Raw genomic sequence first — 20,580 nt, 5'->3', positions numbered from 1 at the left:
ATTGGTCAAATATCCAGCAAAAAATGGCAACGTTTCGACTCGTGACAAATGGAGGGTCTTACTCAAGCCTGAGCCACTTGTCACGGGTCAAAACGTTGCCATTTTTTAATGGATGTTTGACCAATAAAAGAGCATATTGATTGAAATTTGGGAGACGTGTGCTGTAGTTCAACCATGCTTTTTCTGAGGATTACATTACGTCAGACTGGGTTTGTCTGATTTTACAGCGTGACACTGCTCCTGATATCGGGATTTGTGCTGCTTCAAATACTTTATTTTTTTGATTATATCCTGAGGATATGTCATAAATGTCTCTCATGGGAAAACCCCTTTAATATTCTAATGTACTTTATATAAACTGGGTTTTTTCTTTAATTTACAAGAGCATCTTAAATTATTACTTGATATAAAAATGAATACAATTAAACCATATTAAGCATGTATTTAGAAACATTAACTTTTTTTTCTTTGATCATTCTTGTGTCTTTGGGTAAAGAGGGCTAACAAGTGTTACAAGCTAAAGACACATGTCCCACGTGTGCAGAAATAACAAGTGAATGGCTTTGTTATTTCAGCCAGTACAGCTACAGAAAAAAGTTGCTGCTTTCATCTGTTTCATTCTGGTCATTACTTGGAGTCTGCTGGCAGCAAAGGGATATGTGTCATGGAGTGGGGGATGTCCATTCCAGAGAGGTCACCCTGTCACTGTCACTCCCAGGTGCCATATTTAGAACCTAGATAAATCGGCTCTCCCCCCAACTGCTCTGTCAGCCCTCCCCCGGTCTCTGACCCTTTACAGCAAGCCTCTCCATTTCTCTCTTCTCCTGTTTCATCTCCTATGAAACTGCCTATTTTTTATCTTTTTTCCTCCTAATTTTAAAATCCATTCATCTCATCATGGCCCACAGAAATAACAACTCCCAGACAAATAACAATAATGACGTAGCAAAGGACCCTCCAGAAAATTCAGAGGCCACTGAAGAAGAGAACTCCAAGAAGAAAGAACAGGAAGAGTTACCTCCTTTTGAAGTAGTGGAAGGGTAAGTGTACAAGAAATGTCTTGGAAAATAAAACTACTTAATGTCCTACTTCACACACTATTTTTTAGTATCGCTTGTCAAAATCGCCATGAATTTCAGCATTTTTTCATGCTGTTTTTTGTCAAACTTTTCATGACGTTTTTTACTTTGTAACATTTTGAAAATTTTGAGCAATGATGTTTGTATGGTCTTCTCTGTTTTACAAAAAAAAAAAAAGACGTTTTATTCATGATGAGCGGAGAATATTTCACTTTACAAATGAGCCAGAAGTCTATTCCTACTCTGAATATAATGGCTATTCTAAGATTTAGCGACTGGCATATATTTTCAGGCTGCCCAGATGCTTAAAAAAACTGTGCTTCTCAGATAGCAATATGAAATCTATATGTCCACCATGCTGCTTAGTCATCAGTTATAGATGGCATTCTTTTGAAAAAATATCCTGAGTGACAAAGTATTATTTATAGATTTTATGTATCATTTTACTATATAAGTTACATAACAAGGATGACGAGGAAGAGGATTACCACAATGCAACGTATTAGGAAAATAAAATAGAATAAAGTTTATCTGAATTATGTGAAAATAGACACATTTTAAATCAGTTGTTTTATATGTCATGTATAGTAAGTGATAAATAGGGGTGTTACATTCTGTACTGAGTTACTAGGCATATGCGACACACTTTAAAATAAGCCCTCCATCTGATCTCTTTCCTTGTCCTCTGCGAAAGCCCAACAATACAAGAATATACTTACCAAGATAACCTTGTTTCAGGTCTGGAGAGTGATGGCCAACTTACCCCATCTCTACTAGGACTTGGGTGACACGTGCAAATCTCTACAAGTTTCTGCAATTGCTGTCTGCTGGACGTGCCTGTTCTTAATATGCAGTGGCATAAATGTATTCATAACACAGCAAAGGCAGGGTCAAATAATTGCTCATTGAATAATTGTATTTGATCATTGAATAAATGCAATGGGAAACTACAGTTGTTGCTGGAGTTCGTCTTGAAAGCGCAAGTTCATCTGAAGACAAGTTAAGGCCTATAGCTATACTATATAAAATATACCACCTGGTTATATATCTTGCAGGTACTATAAAGCACACACAGCATGCTGTACTGTCTGTACAAACAATGCAGGAAGGAAATGTGTGCCTCCAATAGGGCAGCCCACAGAAAAGGGTTTATAAACTCTTGTTAAAGGGTTATTCCCAGTTTGGAAATGTATGGAATATCCACAGGATATGCTATAAATGTCCAATAGATGCAAGGCCCCTGCCCTTGTTCTACCTTCTGCCGCTGTCATTTGCCTCTGGCCACTGATTTACTAGATGGCCAGGAGTGCAGAAACAGTCAAGCGCGTTTGGCTGCGCTGTTTCCGGAGCCCCCATACAAGTGAATGGGAGTTACAGAAACAGCATAGTACAGCAAGCTATGATGTTTCCCCAGCTCCAGAGTTCCGGAAACTGCGTAGCTCGTTGTGCTATGCTGTCTCCTTAAAGGGGTTGTCCCAAGATGAAATTTTATCCCCTAACCACAGGATAGGTGATAACATGCTGATCGGTTGGACACCCACGGATCACAATACTGGGGGTCTCTTTCCTCTAAATGATTGGAGTGGCAGGTCGCGCATGCGCCCTGCTACACCATTCATTCCCTATGGCACTGCCGAAGATAGCAGAGCAGTGCACTTGATCTATCTCTGGCACTCCCATAGACAGTGAATGGAGTGGCAGGGCACATGCGCGACCTGCCTTGCCATTTATTCAGAAGTTCTTGTGATCGGTGGGGGTTCCAGCTGTCGGACCCCCACTGATCAGCATGTCATCACCTGTCCTGTGGTTAGGGGATAACATTTAATCTTGGGACAACCCCTTTAACTCCCATTCTTTTCTATGTGAATTCCGGAAACAGCATGCTCATCTGTTTCTTTACTTTCGGCGATATGGTAACTGGGCCACCCAGCGACAGAGAGAATGTAGGACAGGGGTCAGGGTGCCCCATTCTAGCGATAGGTGCAGTCCCAGAGGGACCCCATCTATCGGACATTTATAGCATATTCTGGGGATATGCCATAAAGGTCAGAGATGGGAATACTCCTTATATGTTTGTTTGATTTTTGCATATGAAAGTGCCCTTTACCTGCAAAAACAGTACAGACATTAACAATGATTGGAAAACCGCACAGATTTGTGGTAAAGCCACATGTCAGCATTGTTTTTGGCCCCATTTTTTCCACACCTCGGATTTACGTGTGTCTGTACCCTCTCTCAGCTGGGTGCATTTGCCACAGATGTAAAGAATCTTGTGGTTAACCAGTGATGACTACAAACAGTCTCCTCTGTAATAAAGGTTCTATTAGTAGCAGGGCCGCCATCAGGGTTTTCTGGGCCCCATACAGTCAAGGTGTCTGGGGTCCCACCCCCATTACCGGGAGAAGGGATGGAAACAGAAAGTGTCAGGTGGGTGAGCAGGGCTGAGATGCATACTGGCAGTGGCTCTGTGGAGCAGAAGGGTGGAGACAGTAGGTGGGCAGGTGGCTCTGTCAGGGGACAAGGGGGAGAGACTATGTGGCAGGGTTCTGTGGGGGGGGGGTGGAAAAGAGGACTAAGAGTGGAAAGTTGCTTGTGGGGCCAAGGGTGGCTATGCATTCTGACAGGGGCTCTGTGGAGGGCTAAGGTGGAGACAATAGGTGTGCAGAGGGCAACATAAAAAAAATGTATTGCACTGATGCTACTGCTTTCACACATCACAGTCCCTCACCAAGATGCAGTGCTGATTCCTGCAGGCTCTAAGATCTTCCACAGCTGCGGCATGCCTAGATGAAGTCTCTGCCTCCTCACACACGGCATCCATGTCACCTGCGCAGACACCAGACCAGAAATTAAACCCCAACCAGATGCTTACATTTATTTAGATCCTTGACCAGATCCTTAAATAAATTTAGACCCTAGACCAGACCCATAAATTATTTCAAACCACCAATAAGACCCCCAAATTAATTCAGAATCCAAAACAGACACCTAAATTATTTTACACCCCAATCAGACCTCCAAATGAATTCAGACCCCAGACCAGACCCTAAATTAATTTACACCACAGAAAAGATCCCCTAAATAAATTCAGACCCAAGACCAGACCCCTATGGTCTTACCGCTCCTGAATTCTCTTGCCTCTTACCTTCCGGCCGGGCGCCTTTTCACTTCTTGGCGCCTCACACACCTGATGCTGGGAACCCTGCTTCACAAGGTTCTAACGCTGACAAGCATGGGGACATGTGGCGAATACAAGGTTCTGAAGCCCGTTCCCTGTATATGGCACCATACAGCCCCCCCTGTATATAGCACCATACAGCCCCCCCCTGTATATGGCAACATACAGGCCTCCTTGCATATAGCACCATACAGTCCCCCTGTGTATAGCATCATACAGCCCTCCTGTATATAGCACCATACAGCCTCCCCTGTAAATAACGCCATACAGCCCCAACACCCCCCCCCCCCCCCAAAAATGACATGTAGCCTATGGTTTGTCCCACAAAAGACATATATCCCCTATCCACAGGATAGGGGATACATGTGTGATCGCTGGGACGGCCAGCGATACGGAGAACGGGGGACCGAAAGTCCCCCGAAGTTCTCCATGAGAAACCTCGGACTACAGGGGGCTGCGTCCGGCAGGTCAATAAAAATGAAAGGAGGGCTGGTCAGGCATGCGCACAAGTGTGACTGGTGCTCCATTCATTTCTACGGAGCTGCCGACACAGACCCCGTCAGTCTGAGGTTTCTCATGGAGAACTTTAGGGGACTTTCGGTACCCCATTCTCCTTAATGCTGGGGGTCCCAGCGATCACACATTTATCCCTGATCCTGTGGATAGGGGATACATGTGTTTTGTAGGAACAACCACTTAAATGGCAGAACGGGGAGATATCTCCTTGCTCTGTCGTAGTGTTCAGTGGTGTTGCGCTGTAGCAACCAGAGTGGCTGCTAGCAGAGCCTCCAGCCATGGGGGGGCCCATGAGCCGGTGCTGGCAGGTGGCACGGGCCCCCTGATACCGCGGGCCTCGTAGCAGCCGCTATGGCTGCTGCTGCGGTAGTTACGACACTGTGTAAAGAATCATCTCAGCAGCAAGAAGAAAAAGGAGTGTAGTAGAGAAGACCACATACAGCAGTGGGAGGTAAAAATTGTGTAGTATATCCACAGTACAGTTTGCATTGATTAGATAGTGATCATACAGCAGGAGAGAGGGAAGTGTTTGCTGCACAGATCACTAAAAAGGAACATCCAAAGGGTTCTTATTGTCTGTCTATGGCCACTTTCAAATTTTTTTTCTCTGTATTTTACATCAGCAAAGACATAGTTGCCAACATTTGAAATTTTTTTCCAGGGACATTTAGGGTGTGGCGTATCTGGTGGGTGTGTTTTATGGGGCGTGACTTACCTGACGGGCGTGGCTTACCTGATGGGACATGGCTTTCCAGAATTTCCGCATACAAATATATGAACAAGAATTTCTGCACTAGTTTGACTGACAACTATTTTGGTAGCGAGTATCTTTCTCTGGTTTTCCGGTTGTATACAGGCAGGTGATGTCTCACTTTATCACTAAGGCTAGGCAATACATGCTGACCACTACTGGCAGTAAAAAAAACAGCATAGATAGTGCCACACTCAGTGCCCCTTATAGATGGTGCTCCATACTGCCCCCAGTAGATAATGCCACATGGCCCCACTGTAGATATTGCCACACAATGCTCCCTGTAGATATTGCCACACATTGCTCCTTGTAGTTATTGCCATGCACTGCTTCCTGTAGATAATTTCACAGTGCCCCCTGTAGATAGTGCCACAGTGCCGTCTGTAGTTAGGGCACTGTTTTTTAGATAGTGCCACAGTGCCCACTGTAGATAATAGCACAGTACCCTCTGTAGATAGTGCCACACAGCCCCCTGTAGATAGTGCCACACAGTTCCCTGTAGATAGTGCCACACAGCCCCCTTGTAGATAGTGCCACATAGCCCCCTTGTAGATAGTGCCACACAGCCCCCTTGTAGATAGTGCCATAAGGCCCCCTTGTAGATTAGTGCCACACAGCCCCCTGTAGATAGAGCCACACATCCCCTGTAGATAGAGCCACACAGCCCCCTGTAGATAGAGCCACACAGTCCTCCCTGTAGATGATGCCACACAGCACCCCGTAGATGATGCCACACAGCCTCCCTGTAGATGATGCCACACAGTCCCCTGTACTTGATGCCACACAGCCCCCCTGTAGATGACGCCACACAGGCCCCCCCCCCTGTAGATGCCACACTTTGGCCAGGGATTCCTTTGCTGGAGGAGCCCCTGATGCTACTGTCCATAGACAGTGACGTCAGTGGATCCTCCTGGACTGGAATGTGATGTCAGGGGCTTCCCCAGCTGGAGTCTCGGAGCAGAGCGCTACTAGTACTCTAACTGGGACTCCTGCTCTGCTCCTGACATCACTGTCCATATATGGACAGTGATGTCAGGGGCTTCCCCAGCCGTAGTAACAGAGCAGATCCGCTTCTAGCACTCTGTCTAGACTCCTGCTCTGCTGCTGACATCACTGCCCATATATGGACAGTGATGTCAGGGGCTTCCCCAGCCGGAGTCTCGGAGCAGAGCTCTAGTATAGTCTCTGCTCTGGGACTACTTCTCTGGGGAAGACCCCAACGTCACTGCCCATATATGGACAGTGATGTCCGGGGCTTCGCCAGACGGAGTCCTGGAGCAGAGCCGCCTCTAGCACTCTGCCTGGGACTCCTGCTCTGCTCCTGACATACTGTCCATATATGGACAGTGATATCAGGGCTTCCCCAGCCGGAGTCCGAAAGCATATATGGACAGTGAAGTCAGGGGCTCCGTCTATTAGCGGAATACAAGGCAGAGCATCGGCAATGCTCTGGCCGGGGATTCCACTGCAGGAAATTCCCTGCCCTGACGTCACTGCCCTTATATGGACAGTGAAGTCAGGGGCTCCGTCTATGAGCGGAATCCGAGGCAGCGCATCAGCAATGCTCTAGCCGGGGATTCCACTGCAGGAGGTGCCCTGCCCTGACGTCACTGTCCTTATATGGACAGTGAAGTCAGGGGCTCCAACTATGAGAAGAATCTGAGGTCAGAGAATCGGCAATATTTTGGCCGTGCATTCCGCTGCAGGAGGTGTCATGCCCTGACGTCACTACCCTTATATGGTAAGTGAAGTCAGGGGCTCCATCTATGAGCGGAATCCCCGGCCAGGGCATCAGCAACATTTTGGCTGTGAATTCTGGCGCTCGAGGAGGAGTGAATGGCAGAGCACGAAGCTCTGCCTTAATATTCAATTGTATCTGTGTCCTGATGACGCAGATACAATTGAATGTAGCAGTTGCTGGGAGAAGTCCCGGGACTGTTGGCAAGTATGACAAACAAAGTATAATGGAAAGATTTGTACCTCTTCTGTGTTTAGGACCCATTCCTGGTTTTTACTTCCAAATACTGATTCAAAATACTGACCAAAGTACTGCCAAATAAAAATGGCCCAAATATGACAAGCCCTTAATGTGTGACAGCTCCTCCAATGATTAGCTGACCGTGGGGGATCCTGCTACAGGAAGGAGCAGGGGAAATTCAGCATTCCATTGAGCCCATTGAAATCAAGTAGTTTTTATCAGTGGGAAAGCTGCTGTGGCTAATAGGAAGGGCATACGCAGGGGGCTCCTTACTATTAAATCCATATGCCATTATAGGCCACATTGTAAGCAGACAACCCCTATTAAGTAAGGCTCTGGTTTGCTGATACTCTGATTACAATAGGTGATTGCACTTACAGGTGTAAGCGATTTCAATAATACTTCTGCAGGGCAATAAAATCCTGGCGTCTGCCTTGAAGGCACTGCCGGCAGAATACAAGCGCAGTTTGTATTCTGTTAATGGACAGCTTCACAGAGGCTTTTGCAATGTGATGACAGCGATCATGAGCAGTCAATTCACAGAATGCAAACTTTGCAAGTAGTCTATTGATGGTGCAGAATAAGGCATCGTTGTTTTCTGGCGCCAAATATGAGGCGCTGGGCAGTGGGAGGCAATGTTTTGTCACATGATCTTACTGATTTCCCATATATGGTAACAAAAACGTATACGTTTTGCGTATGCAAACATAGGATTTAACCCCTAGCTACACCATTCAGGGTTTCTAGCACATCGGCAGACCCCACTCTGAAATTGCGGCTGGTCCTGATAGGCTTCCTGTCAGAGTGACAGGAAGTCACTATGTCGTTCCCGATGAACACTGACGGTGACAGTGTGCGTTGAGAACCGGGAGGTCAGCTGTCCCCGACAGCTGACACTCCAGTGTTGCCGATCAGCAGCTCATCACTGCTGATTTAGGCAATTAGCCCCTTAATGCAGCGATCGATTGCGATCGCCACATTTAGGGGGGTTTGGAGCACATCGACAGCCCCATGCAGCCTGACAACGGCCTCCGGGTCTGCCATGTATGAAAACCTCTGGCTGGTCCTCATAGGCTTACCATCATAGTGACTGTGACGTCACACTGACAGTTGGAATACATTACACTACCTAGGTAGTATAATGTATTATGTCAGCGATAAGAGCTGCAGGTAAAAAAAGAAAGTGTAAAAAGTAAAAAACAAAAAGTTAATAAAAATGTTTTATAAAAGTGTAAAAATAAAAGATAATTTTTTCCCCTATAATAAGTATTTTATTATAGGAAAAAAATTAAAACTTTAAAAAAAAAAAGTACACATATTTGGTATCACCGTGTTCATAACTATAAAACTATAATGTTGTTTTTCTTGCACAGTGAACACCGCAAAGAAAAATAAACAAAAAACTATGCCAGAATCACTATTTTTTGGTCACCACCCCTCCCAAGATATAGAATTAAAAGTGACCAAAATAGTGCCAATAAAAACTACAATCCATCCCGCAAAAAACAAGCCCTTACACAGCTTTTTTGACTGAAAAATAAAAAAGTTATGGCTCCCAGAATAGGGCAACACAAAAAATAAATAATTTTATAAAAATGTGATTTTATTGTGCAAACGCTGCAAAACATAAAAAAAACTATATACATACGATATACATAATTTATTGCACACAGTAAAGAAATAAAGAATTTAAAACCAAAAAAATCACAAAAATTTTTTTAATAAAGGTAATCAAGAAGTTGTATGCCAAATTGTACCAATAAAAGCTACAGCTCATCCCACCAAAAATAAGCCCTCACACCGCTGAATCGATCAAAAAATAAAAAAAGTTATGGCTTGCAGAATGTGGTGATACAAAACAATTTTTTTTTAACAAATAGTTTTTCTTTGTAAAAGTTTTAAAATAAAAAAAAACGTATATAAATTTGGTATCACCTAAATTGTATTGAGACGCAAAATAAAGTTAAGTTGTAGTTTTTGCAGCACGGTGAAAGACGTAAAAACAAAACAAAAAAACAATGGAGGAATCACAGTTTTTCCCAATTTCAGCCCGCAAACAATTTTTTTTCAGTTTCTCAGTACATTACATGGCAACTTAAATGGTGTCAAAAGAAACTACAACTCTTCCCGCAAAAAATAAACCCTCACACCACTTGAAAGGCAGGGAATGAAAAACGAAAATTAAAAATCGAAAAAGGATCAGTCCTGAAAGGATTAATTAATTTCTAATAAAAAAATATTTATGACCACTTGTGGGGTATTGCCGTACTGGGGAGAAATTGCTTTACATATGTTGGGTGTTTATTTTTTTCTTTTATACTTTGTGAAAATTAAAAAATGCACCATTTTAGTGGACAAAAATGTTGATATTAATTTTCACGGTCTAATTCCACTAAATTCTACAAAAAACCTGTGGGGTCAAAATGCTAACTATACCCCTAGAAAAATTGGTTAGGGGTGTAGATTCCAAAATGTGGGTTTTCCACTGTTTTGGTCACTCCAGGGCGTCGCAAACGAGACATGGCACCGAAAACCATTCCAGCAAAATCTGCGCTCCAAAATCCAAAAGGCGCTCCTTCTCTTCTGAGCACTGCTGTGGCTCCATCAGTTTCTGACCACATATGGGGTACTGCCGTAATCAGGAGAAATTGCTTTACAAATGTTGGGGTGCTTTTTCTCCTTTATTCCTTGTTAAAATGAAAACATTCTATGTTTCAGCTTCAGCAGAAAAATAGTATATTTTCATCATCACATACTAATTCCCTAAATTCTGCAAAAAAACCCCTGTGCGGTCAAAATGCTACTATACCCCTACAAAAACTCCTTGAGGGGTGTAGTTTCCAAAACACGGACACTTTGGGGAAATTTAGACTCTTTAGGCACCACAAGACCTATTCAAACCTGACATAATTCCTAAAAAAAGGAGCCCCCAAAATTCACAAGGTGCTCCTTTGCTTCTGAAGCCTGTGTTTCAGTCCATTAGCACAATAGGGCCACATGTGGGATATTTCGAAAAACTGCAGAATCTGGTCAATAAATATTGAGTTGTGTATTTTTTATACATTGCTTTAATTCATGTGAAACACCTAAAGGGTTAAAATACTTTCTGAATGCTGTTTTGAATACTTTGAGGGGTGCAGTTATCAAAATGGGGTGATTTATAGAGACTTTCTATTATATGAGGCCATCAAAGCCACTTCACAACTGAACTGGTCCCTGAAAAAATAGCCTGTTGAAATTTTCTTGAAAATATGAGAAATCACTTGTAAAGGATCTGCCAGGCACAGCTTCGGGGTTAACTCCCAGAACTAATCAGTCAGCACCTGAGAATACATCCCTGAGACTGACTCCTGCTTCCACCATTCAGTCTGGCAGGCTTAGCAGTGGGAGAGCCTATCGTAACCTGGCCAGACTCAGCTAGCTCCCGCCCTCGGTCTATTTAAGCCTGCACTTCCTGTCCCTCGGTGCTTGTGATTCTTTCCTTGTGGTTTCCTGGCCCAGCTACAGCTCCTGCTATTTTTGATCCTGCTCCATACAGACCCTGGCTTACCGACTACTCTTCTGCTTTTCGTTTTGTACCTCGCACACTCCTGGCTTGACTCGGCTCGTTCACCACTCTGGTTGCTCACGGTGTTGCCGTGGGCAACGGCCCCTTTTCCTTGCTTGTGTTCCTTTGTATGTTTGTCGTGTTTGTCGTGCACTTACTGAGCGCAGGGACCGCCGTCCAGTTGTACCCCATCGCCTAGGGCGGGTCGTTGCAAGTAGGCAGGGACAGAGTGGCGGGTAGATTAGGGCTCACTTGTCCGTCTCCCTACCCCCTGCCATTACATAATCACAAGCCAATACCTAGTCTACCCCTGGTCCCTGACACCACTATGGATCCCCGTGAGACCCTGGCTCAGCAAATGCAGGGTCTCTCCCTACAGGTCCAGGCCCTGGCTCAGAGGGTCAACCAGCCTGATGCTACCCTGGTAGTTCCCCTCACCGCACCACTTGAACCCCACCTCAAGTTGCCCGACCGGTTCTCAGGGGACCGGAGGGCTTTTCTCTCCTTTCGGGAGAGTTGTAGGCTTTACTTTCGTTTAAAGCCTCATTCCTCAGGTTCTGAGAGCCAGCGGGTGGGTATAATTATGTCCCGGCTCCAGGAAGGGCCCCAAGAGTGGGCCTTCTCCTTGGCTCCTGACGCCCCTGAACTTTCCTCCGTTGATTGTTTCTTTTCTGCTCTCGGACTTATTTATGACGAGACTGACAGGACTGCCTTTGCCGAGAGTCAGCTGGTGACCTTAAGTCAGGGTAAGAGACCTGTTGAGGAGTATTGCTCTGACTTTCGGAAGTGGTGCGTAGCTTCTCGGTGGAATGACCCTGCCTTAAGGTGCCAGTTTAGGTTGGGTCTGTCGAATGCCCTGAAAGACCTGCTAGTTATCTATCCCTCTTCTGACTCCCTAGACCAGGTTATGGCTCTAGCGGTACGACTTGACAGACGTCTCAGGGAACGACAACGTGAACGTTTATGTGTTTTCTCCTCCGACTCCCCCATGATGCCTCCCGAAGCTCCGTTGCTTCGTTCCTCCCCGAAAGATTCAGAGATACCTATGCAACTCGGGGCCTCCGTGTCCCCCCAACAACGTAGAGAATTCCGCAGGAAGAATGGTCTCTGCTTCTATTGTAGGGACGACAAGCATCAAGTGAACAAATGTCCTAAGCGTAAGATTGCAGCCAGAGAACTTCCGCGTCTAAGTGATCATCGGGGAGGTCACTTGGGCGCACAGGTATTTCCCGTAAATATGAAACGTACTAAGATCTTGCTTCCCTTTCAGGTCTCTTTTGGTGGAAGGTCTGCTACCGGCAGTGCCTTCGTGGATTCAGGGTCCTCTACTAATATCATGTCTGTGGAATTTGCTATGTCCCTTGCTATGCCTCTGATTGATTTGCCTAAACCTGTCCCGGTAGTGGGTATCGACTCCACTCCTCTTGCTAATGGTTATTTTACACAGCATACCCCTGTTTTTGAACTCCTTGCTGGCTCCATGCATTTGGAGCAATGCTCTGTACAGTTGATGCAGGGATTATCGTATGATTTGGTTCTAGGTCTTCCCTGGTTGCAGTTGCATAATCCTACGTTTGACTGGAATACTGGGGAGCTAACCAAATGGGGTAATGAATGTTGTACGTCATGTTTTTCTGTTAATTCTATTTCTCCCCCTAAGGAGGCGAATACGCTACCCGAGTTTGTTCAGGACTTCGCTGATGTTTTCTCTAGGGAGGCCTCCGAAGTGTTACCTCCTCATAGAGAATACGATTGCGCTATCGAATTGGTACCAGGAGCTAAGCTTCCTAAGGGTAGGATATTTAATCTTTCTTGTCCCGAACGTGAAGCTATGAGAGTGTATATCCAGGAATCCCTGGCCAAGGGTTACATTCGTCCCTCTTCTTCTCCGGTAGGTGCTGGCTTCTTCTTCGTGGGGAAGAAGGATGATGGTCTTAGGCCATGCATTGACTACCGTAGCCTGAATAAGGTCACGGTAAGGAACCAGTATCCCCTTCCTTTGATTCCTGATCTCTTTAATCAGGTTCAGGGGGCCCAATGGTTTTCTAAATTGGATCTACGGGGGGCGTATAACCTTATTCGCATCAAAGAGGGGGATGAGTGGAAGACTGCGTTTAACACGCCCGAAGGCCATTTCGAATACCTCGTCATGCCCTTTGGGTTGTGTAATGCCCCTGCGGTCTTCCAGAATTTCATAAATGAGATTTTGAGAAATTACCTGGGGATTTTTCTGGTAGTGTACCTTGATGACATACTGGTGTTTTCCAAGGACTGGTCCTCCCACATTGAGCATGTCAGGAAGGTGCTCCAGGTCCTTCAGGAAAACAAACTGTTTGCCAAAACCGAAAAATGTGTGTTTGGGGTACAGGAGATTCCATTTTTGGGTCAAATCCTCACTCCTCATGAATTCCGCATGGACCCCGCCAAGGTTCTGGCTGTGGCGGAATGGGTCCAACCTGCCTCCCTGAAGGCGTTACAGTGTTTTTTGGGGTTCGCTAATTATTACAGGAGATTTATTGCTAACTTCTCGGTCATCGCTAAGCCCCTTACGGACCTCACTCGCAAAGGTGCTGATCTCCTCCACTGGCCTCCTGAGGCTGTCCAGGCTTTTGAGGTCCTTAAGAAGTGCTTTGTCTCGGCCCCGGTGCTGGTTCAGCCCAACCAAATGGAGCCATTTATCATGGAAGTTGACGCATCTGAGGTGGGAGTAGGGGCTGTCTTGTCCCAGGGTACCAGGTCCCTCACCCATCTCCGCCCCTGTGCCTACTTCTCCAGGAAGTTTTCGCCAACTGAAAGTAACTATGATATTGGCAACCGCGAACTCTTAGCCATTAAATGGGCATTTGAAGAGTGCCGTCACTTCCTGGAGGGGGCTAGGCGCCAGGTAATGGTCCTTACCGACCACAAGAATCTGGTTTTCCTAGAATCTGCCCGGAGGCTAAACCCGAGACAAGCTCGATGGGCGTTATTTTTTACCAGATTCAATTTTTTGGTTACCTATAGGGCTGGGTCTAAAAATATTAAGGCTGATGCACTGTCGCGTAGCTTCATGGCCAGCCCTCCTTCGGAGGAAGATCCTGCTTGTATTTTGCCTCCAGGTATAATCATTTCCTCGATCGATTCTGATTTAGTCTCTGATATTGCTGCTGATCAAGGTGCAGCTCCCGGGAATCTTCCTGAGAACAAGCTGTTTGTTCCCCTGCAATTCCGGCTAAGGGTACTTAGGGAAAATCATGACTCCGCACTATCTGGCCATCCAGGCATCCTGGGTACGAAACACCTCATTACCAGAAATTATTGGTGGCCTGGGTTGCCTAAAGACGTTAAGGCCTACGTCGCCGCTTGTGAGGTTTGTGCTAGGTCCAAGACTCCCAGGTCCCGACCAGCGGGCTTACTGCGTTCGTTGCCCATTCCCCAGAGACCTTGGACACATATCTCCATGGATTTTATCACCGATTTGCCTCCATCCCAAGGCAAGTCAGTGGTGTGGGTGGTGGTGGACCGCTTCAGTAAGATGTGCCACTTTGTGCCCCTCAAGAAACTACCCAACGCCAAAACGTTGGCTACCTTGTTTGTCAAACACATCCTGCGTCTCCATGGGGTCCCTTTCAATATTGTTACGGACAGAGGGGTACAATTTGTTTCATTGTTTTGGAGAGCCTTCTGTATGAAGTTGGGGATTGATCTGTCCTTCTCCTCTGCCTTCCATCCTGAAACCAATGGCCAAACGGAGAGGACTAATCAATCTCTAGAACAATACTTAAGGTGTTTTGTCTCTGACTGTCAATTTGATTGGATCTCTTTCATTCCCCTCGCCGAATTTTCCCTTAATAACCGGGTCAGTAACTCGTCAGGGGTCTCTCCTTTTTTTTGTAATTTTGGGTTTAATCCACGGTTCTCCTCCGTTTCACCTGGTAGTTCCAACAATCCCGAGGTAGAGGTCGTTCATCGGGAACTGTGCACAGTCTGGGCCCAGGTTCAGAAAAACCTAGAGGTGTCCCAGAGCGTACAAAAAACTCAGGCTGATAAAAAACGTTCTGCTAACCCCCTGTTTATGGTCGGGGATCTGGTGTGGTTGTCGTCTAGGAACTTGCGTCTCAAGGTTCCGTCCAAGAAGTTTGTTCCCCGGTTCATTGGGCCGTATAAGGTCATTGAGGTCCTCAATCCTGTCTCCTTCCGGCTGGAGTTACCCCCGTCTTTTCGGATACACGACGTGTTTCATGCCTCCCTCCTCAAACGCTGCTCCCGGTCCTTGGCTCCCTCGAGGAGACCTCCTGTTCCCATCCTCACCCCGGAGGGGGTGGAATTCGAGGTGGCCAGGATTGTGGACAGCAAGATGGTCCAAGGCTCCCTCCAGTACCTGGTCCATTGGAGAGGATACGGGCCCGAGGAGAGGACTTGGGTACTCGCCCGGGATGTTCACGCTGGGGTATTGGTCAGGAGGTTCCACCTGCGTTTCCCCAGTAAGCCAGGTCCACTTAGAAAGGGTCCGGTGGCCCCTCATAAAAGGGGGGGTACTGTAAAGGATCTGCCAGGCACAGCTTCGGAGTTAACTCCCAGAACTAATCAGTCAGCACCTGAGAATACATCCCTGAGACTGACTCCTGCTTCCACCATTCAGTCTGGCAGGCTTAGGAGTGGGAGAGCCTATCGTAACCTGGCCAGACTCAGCTAGCTCCCGCCCTCGGTCTATTTAAGCCTGCACTTCCTGTCCCTCGGTGCTTGTGATTCTTTCCTTGTGGTTTCCTGGCCCAGCTACAGCTCCTGCTATTTTTGATCCTGCTCCATACAGACCCTGGCTTACCGACTACTCTTCTGCTTTTCGTTTTGTACCTCGCACACTCCTGGCTTGACTCGGCTCGTTCACCACTCTGGTTGCTCACGGTGTTGCCGTGGGCAACGGCCCCTTTTCCTTGCTTGTGTTCCTTTGTATGTTTGTCGTGCACTTACTGAGCGCAGGGACCGCCGTCCAGTTGTACCCCGTCGCCTAGGGCGGGTCGTTGCAAGTAGGCAGGGACAGAGTGGCGGGTAGATTAGGGCTCACTTGTCCGTCTCCCTACCCCCTGCCATTACATCACTGGTAAAGTTCTAAGCCTTGTAACGTCCTAGAAAAATAAAAGGACATGAAAAAAACGATGCAAACACAAAGTACACATATGGAAAATGTTAACTAGTAACTATTTGGTGTAGTATTACTATCTGTTTTACAAGTAGATACATTTAAATTTAGAAAATGCTAATTTTTGCACATTTTCTCTAAAATTTGAAGTTTTCACTAATGAATATTGAATTTATCGACCAAATTTTTTCACTAACACAAAGTACAATATGTCACAAGAAAATAAGACAAACAAAACTGTAGGAGGGATCCTCCAGCTCCCCTTGAATGCAGGTTTTCTGCGCTCTGCGCCCGGATCTCCTTGACGGCTCACGGTATTGAAGACAGGAAAAACGAACAAAAGTAGAGGATCCAGCGCAATCAATTAAAATAGAACATGGTTCCAATTTTATTGGGGTGATTTAAAACAAGATCAATCCCGAGTGTAGTATTTAGAGATAGGTAGATAGGTGCCTACGCGTTTCAGACGCACACCACGTCCTTCCTCATGGCCATGAGAAAGGACGTGGTGTGCGTCTGAAACGCGTAGGCACCTATCTACCTATCTCTAAATACTACACTCGGGATTGATCTTGTTTTAAATCAGCCCAATAAAATTGGAACCATGTTCTATTTTAATTGATTGCCCTGGATCCTCTACTTTTGTTCGTTTTTCCTGACAAGAAAACAATCTCAGAATTGCTTGGATAGGTTAAAGCATTCCAAAGTTAATACCACATAAAGCAATACATGCCAGATTTGAAAAACTCATCTATTTCCACAGAGCCAAAACAGGCTGCGACCTAAAGGGGTTAAGTTGTTTTATGTCATCCATAAGTCGCCATTGACTTCAATACAAATAAAAATGTACTTGTGACATACGTTTTCGAACAATACTGAAAAGCGTACACTTTTTTAGGACTTGGAATAAAAAAGGAACTTCACTATTAGGGCATCTGTCATGACCATAGAAACCATTGTACATGCTGTGCAGTGGCAGATTAAGTAGACAATAGACCCTGGGCTGTTACCAAAACTTGGGACCCCCCTTCTGCCATAACGATTGTTAACACTACCTTTTTGTGCAAGAATTAAGAAATGGGTGTTACGATTCCCCTTTTCAAAGGGCTGTGTCCCTACATATTGACATTATCACACTGTGCAGGGACACATCCTCCTGACAAGGGGAATGGTAACACCAATTTGTCTATCAGTCCTGGACTGCACAAAAACTTTTTGTGAAATACAAGAATTTCCTATAATAAACATGCCAGGAGAGGCAACGGATTCTCTATAAATCCAGTGACTTACAGGTGACGACTTCTCAGATTCTGGTAGTTTCTTTCCTCTTTTCTTATCCATCCGGTCTAAACATCATGACGACTTCTCCCGGCCACGACCCATTTCTGCAGAATTTGCCACTTAGATGTCCTCGGCTCCTCACTTTTCCAACATTTCCACACCTATAAACGAAGATAAAATTATCATGGTGCCACACACGGTGCCCCTAAATATAATAGCGCCATATACTGCACCCGTGAATAAAATAATACCAAACACTGTGCCCCTGAATATAAATGTGTCAAACACTGTAAAGTAAAGCACCACATACACAAGGCCCCTGTAGATAGCGTCACACAGCCCTCCCCTCTTGTAGATAGTGCCACACAGCCCCCCTTGTATATAGTGCCACACAGCTCACCTTGCATTTAATGCCACCCTGCCCCCCTTGTATTTAGTGACACCCGGCCCCCACACTTTTGTATATAGTGCCACACAACCCCCCTCTTTTAAACAGTGCCACACAGCCCCCACCCTCTTGTAAATAGTGCCACACAGTCCCCTTTGTATATAGTGCCACACAGCCCCCCTTGTATAAAGTTCCACACAGCCCCCATTGTATTTAGTGCCACAGAGCCCCCCTTGTATTTAGTGCCATTCAGCCCCCCTTGTATTTAGTGCCACACAGCCCCCCTTGTATTTAGTGCTGCACAGCCCCCTTGTACTTAGTGCCACACAGCCCCTTTGCATATACTGCCACACAGCCAGCCCTTGTATATACTGCTACACGGCCCCCACCCTCTTGTAAATATTGCCACACAGCCCTCCTTGTATATAGTGCCACACTGCCCCCCTTGTATATAGTGCCACAAAGCGCCCCTCCCTTATATATAGGGCTACACAGCCCCCCCTTGTATATATTGCTACACAGCAATCCCCCGTGTATATTGCCGCATAGCCCCCCCCAAACGAAAATATTATACTGACCATGCCCCGTTCCCTCGACGGATGGAGCGCTGCACAGACTCCGGACGGGACGCTTGTGTAGACCAGCGTGATGCAGTCACATCATCACGTCGATCTGCACAGGGAGTCTTCCCAGTGCCTTATAGGCTGCAGGCTAACGTGGCCTGCAGCCTATAGTATTAATTTGTAATTTGTCCTGAGGACACAGATACAAGTAAACGTTGGTGTCGCTAGCACGGGGCCCCCTCCGGTGCTAGTGACGCCACGGGGCATGAGGGGGCCCATGCCGCCTGGCCCACAAATGTTATGGGCCGGGCGGCCATGAGCCCCCTAGGAGCCTAGGGCCCTGAAGGGCCGCCCGAACCGCCCTTATGATGATCCGCCACTGATACTGTGGTTTCAAAACAGTTTTTTCAAAATATGAAATTAGCATAAGCAAATTTTATTTCCCAGCAGCCTTGTAGGCTGACTAATTATTGGAGATGCTACTACTGGTAAAGTAAAGAAGGGTATGTTCACATGGCCTATTTTCAGCCTATTTACAGCTAAAAATATGTAGGCTGCATGCTTTCAAACATCTGCCCATTGATTTCAATGGGAAAAAAGGCGTTTTGTTCCCATGCGGCGTTTTTTTATTTGTAAAAACGGCGCATAAAAAACGCCTCGTAAAGAAGTGCATGTCACTTCTCTAGCCATTTTTGGAGCCATTTTTCATTGACTCAATAGAAAAACAGCTCCAAAAACCGGACGTAAAAAACACAGCAAAAAACGCAAGTTGCTTAAAAAACGGCTGAAAATCAGGGGCTGTTTTCGCTTGAAAACAGCTCGGTATTTTACTGCTGTTTTTGGATTGCCATGTGAACATAGCCTAATAATTACAGTACATTAAATAATTGCTGATAATCGAGTTCTCTGACGTTAAATTGGCTTCAAACTGAAGCATCCCATTCAAGTTTCTTGTCAAGATGAAAATAAAAAATTCACTTTTTTAGAGGTGTATGAACCCTCTACTTTACCTCTGTATCACGAGGCATATGGAGGTTTTTTTTCCATACCAATTCAACAGAAAAAAAATTGTGGTATCTACCATCGGATGCCTTATCTCCATACATACAGCACCTGACGGACCCCGTACTGCTGTATAGCCTCTATACACTGCAGTACAGATGCTGTGTGTATGAGCCCTTAAACTTTTACTAATGTATGACTACTACTGCTTTACACCCCCACCGATCTCTGATACCCCGAACAGCTGGACTGCTGTGTTGGGGAGGAGTTGTGTGGAGCAATGGACGAGAATGCGCACAGCCTCCTTCATACAAGTCTATGGGAGACACAGAAACAGCTGAGTGAGAGCAAAATAAAACAAATGTTATTCATACAAAGTGTTTGCAGCTAGCAGAGAGGGATATCACGTACCTCTAATCAAATATATACTTGTGTGAAAATGACTACATGATAATCTGTAAAAATAGGACAGATGAACTTAATAAAACAAAATCACTTTAAATCATCTTTTCAACTGCTGTCATTTTAGTCCATTAAACCATTCTCTTCAGAAGACAGATACATTTTCATTAAATTTGGTATCTGAAAAGATTGTGCTGTAAGTAAATGAAATCCTTTGTCCCAGTGGAAAGTTTTATACTACTTCTGTTAGTGTTATTTATCCATGGCTATCCCTCCACTAGTGGTTTTACTGTTCCCATATTAGAGACCGCAATATCCCTTCTCCAGTTACGGTGGCAGCTGGTCAGCAAACAATAGATAAACACCTTGTGCCCATATATACTCATGAAAGCATTCACTAGATTAAAACATTGCAGGGACTGTCCTCTACATGCATACATACATACATACATACATACATACATACATACATAGTTACATAGTTACATAGTTAGTACGGCTGAAAAAAGACACATGTCCATCAAGTTCAACCAAGGGACGGGAAAAGGGAAGGAAAAATTTCTATACATAGGAGCTAATACTTTTTTGTTCTAAGAAATGATCTAACCCTTTTTTAAAGCCATCTACTGTCCCTGCTGTGACCAGCTCCTGCGGTAGGCTATTCCATAGATTCACAGTTCTCACAGTAAAGAAGGCTTGTCGCCTCTGCAGGTTGAACCTTTTTTTCTCCAGACGGAGGGAGTGCCCCCTTGTTTTTTGAGGGGGTTTTACATGGA

The 20,580-nt window shown here is 45.5% G+C and overlaps 1 protein-coding gene across 2 annotated transcripts in view; it reads left to right on the top strand.

Moving 5' to 3' along the window:
* The first annotated feature begins 740 nt into the window (after positions 1-740).
* APOBEC2 (apolipoprotein B mRNA editing enzyme catalytic subunit 2) overlaps positions 741-20,580 on the top strand; it is a 33,553-nt gene continuing 13,713 nt past the window's right edge. Inside the window, exons 1-2 of one of the 2 annotated variants that reach the window (XR_012881036.1) lie at positions 978-1,040; positions 1,818-1,888. Coding sequence is in view for 1 of the 2 variants with exons in the window: in XM_075850606.1 (XP_075706721.1) it covers positions 898-1,040 (143 nt within the window). In the remaining variant the exon portion in view is untranslated. Of the gene's footprint in view, positions 1,041-1,817; positions 1,889-20,580 lie in introns of those variants that run through there. The other variant, XM_075850606.1, reaches the window with a different exon arrangement.

The sequence above is a fragment of the Rhinoderma darwinii genome, chromosome 2 (genome assembly GCF_050947455.1).
Source record: "Rhinoderma darwinii isolate aRhiDar2 chromosome 2, aRhiDar2.hap1, whole genome shotgun sequence".
NCBI classification, from domain to species: domain Eukaryota; kingdom Metazoa; phylum Chordata; class Amphibia; order Anura; family Rhinodermatidae; genus Rhinoderma; species Rhinoderma darwinii.
The sequence above is the reverse complement of the archived record's forward strand: the minus strand, read 5'-3'. Positions and strand labels throughout refer to the sequence as shown.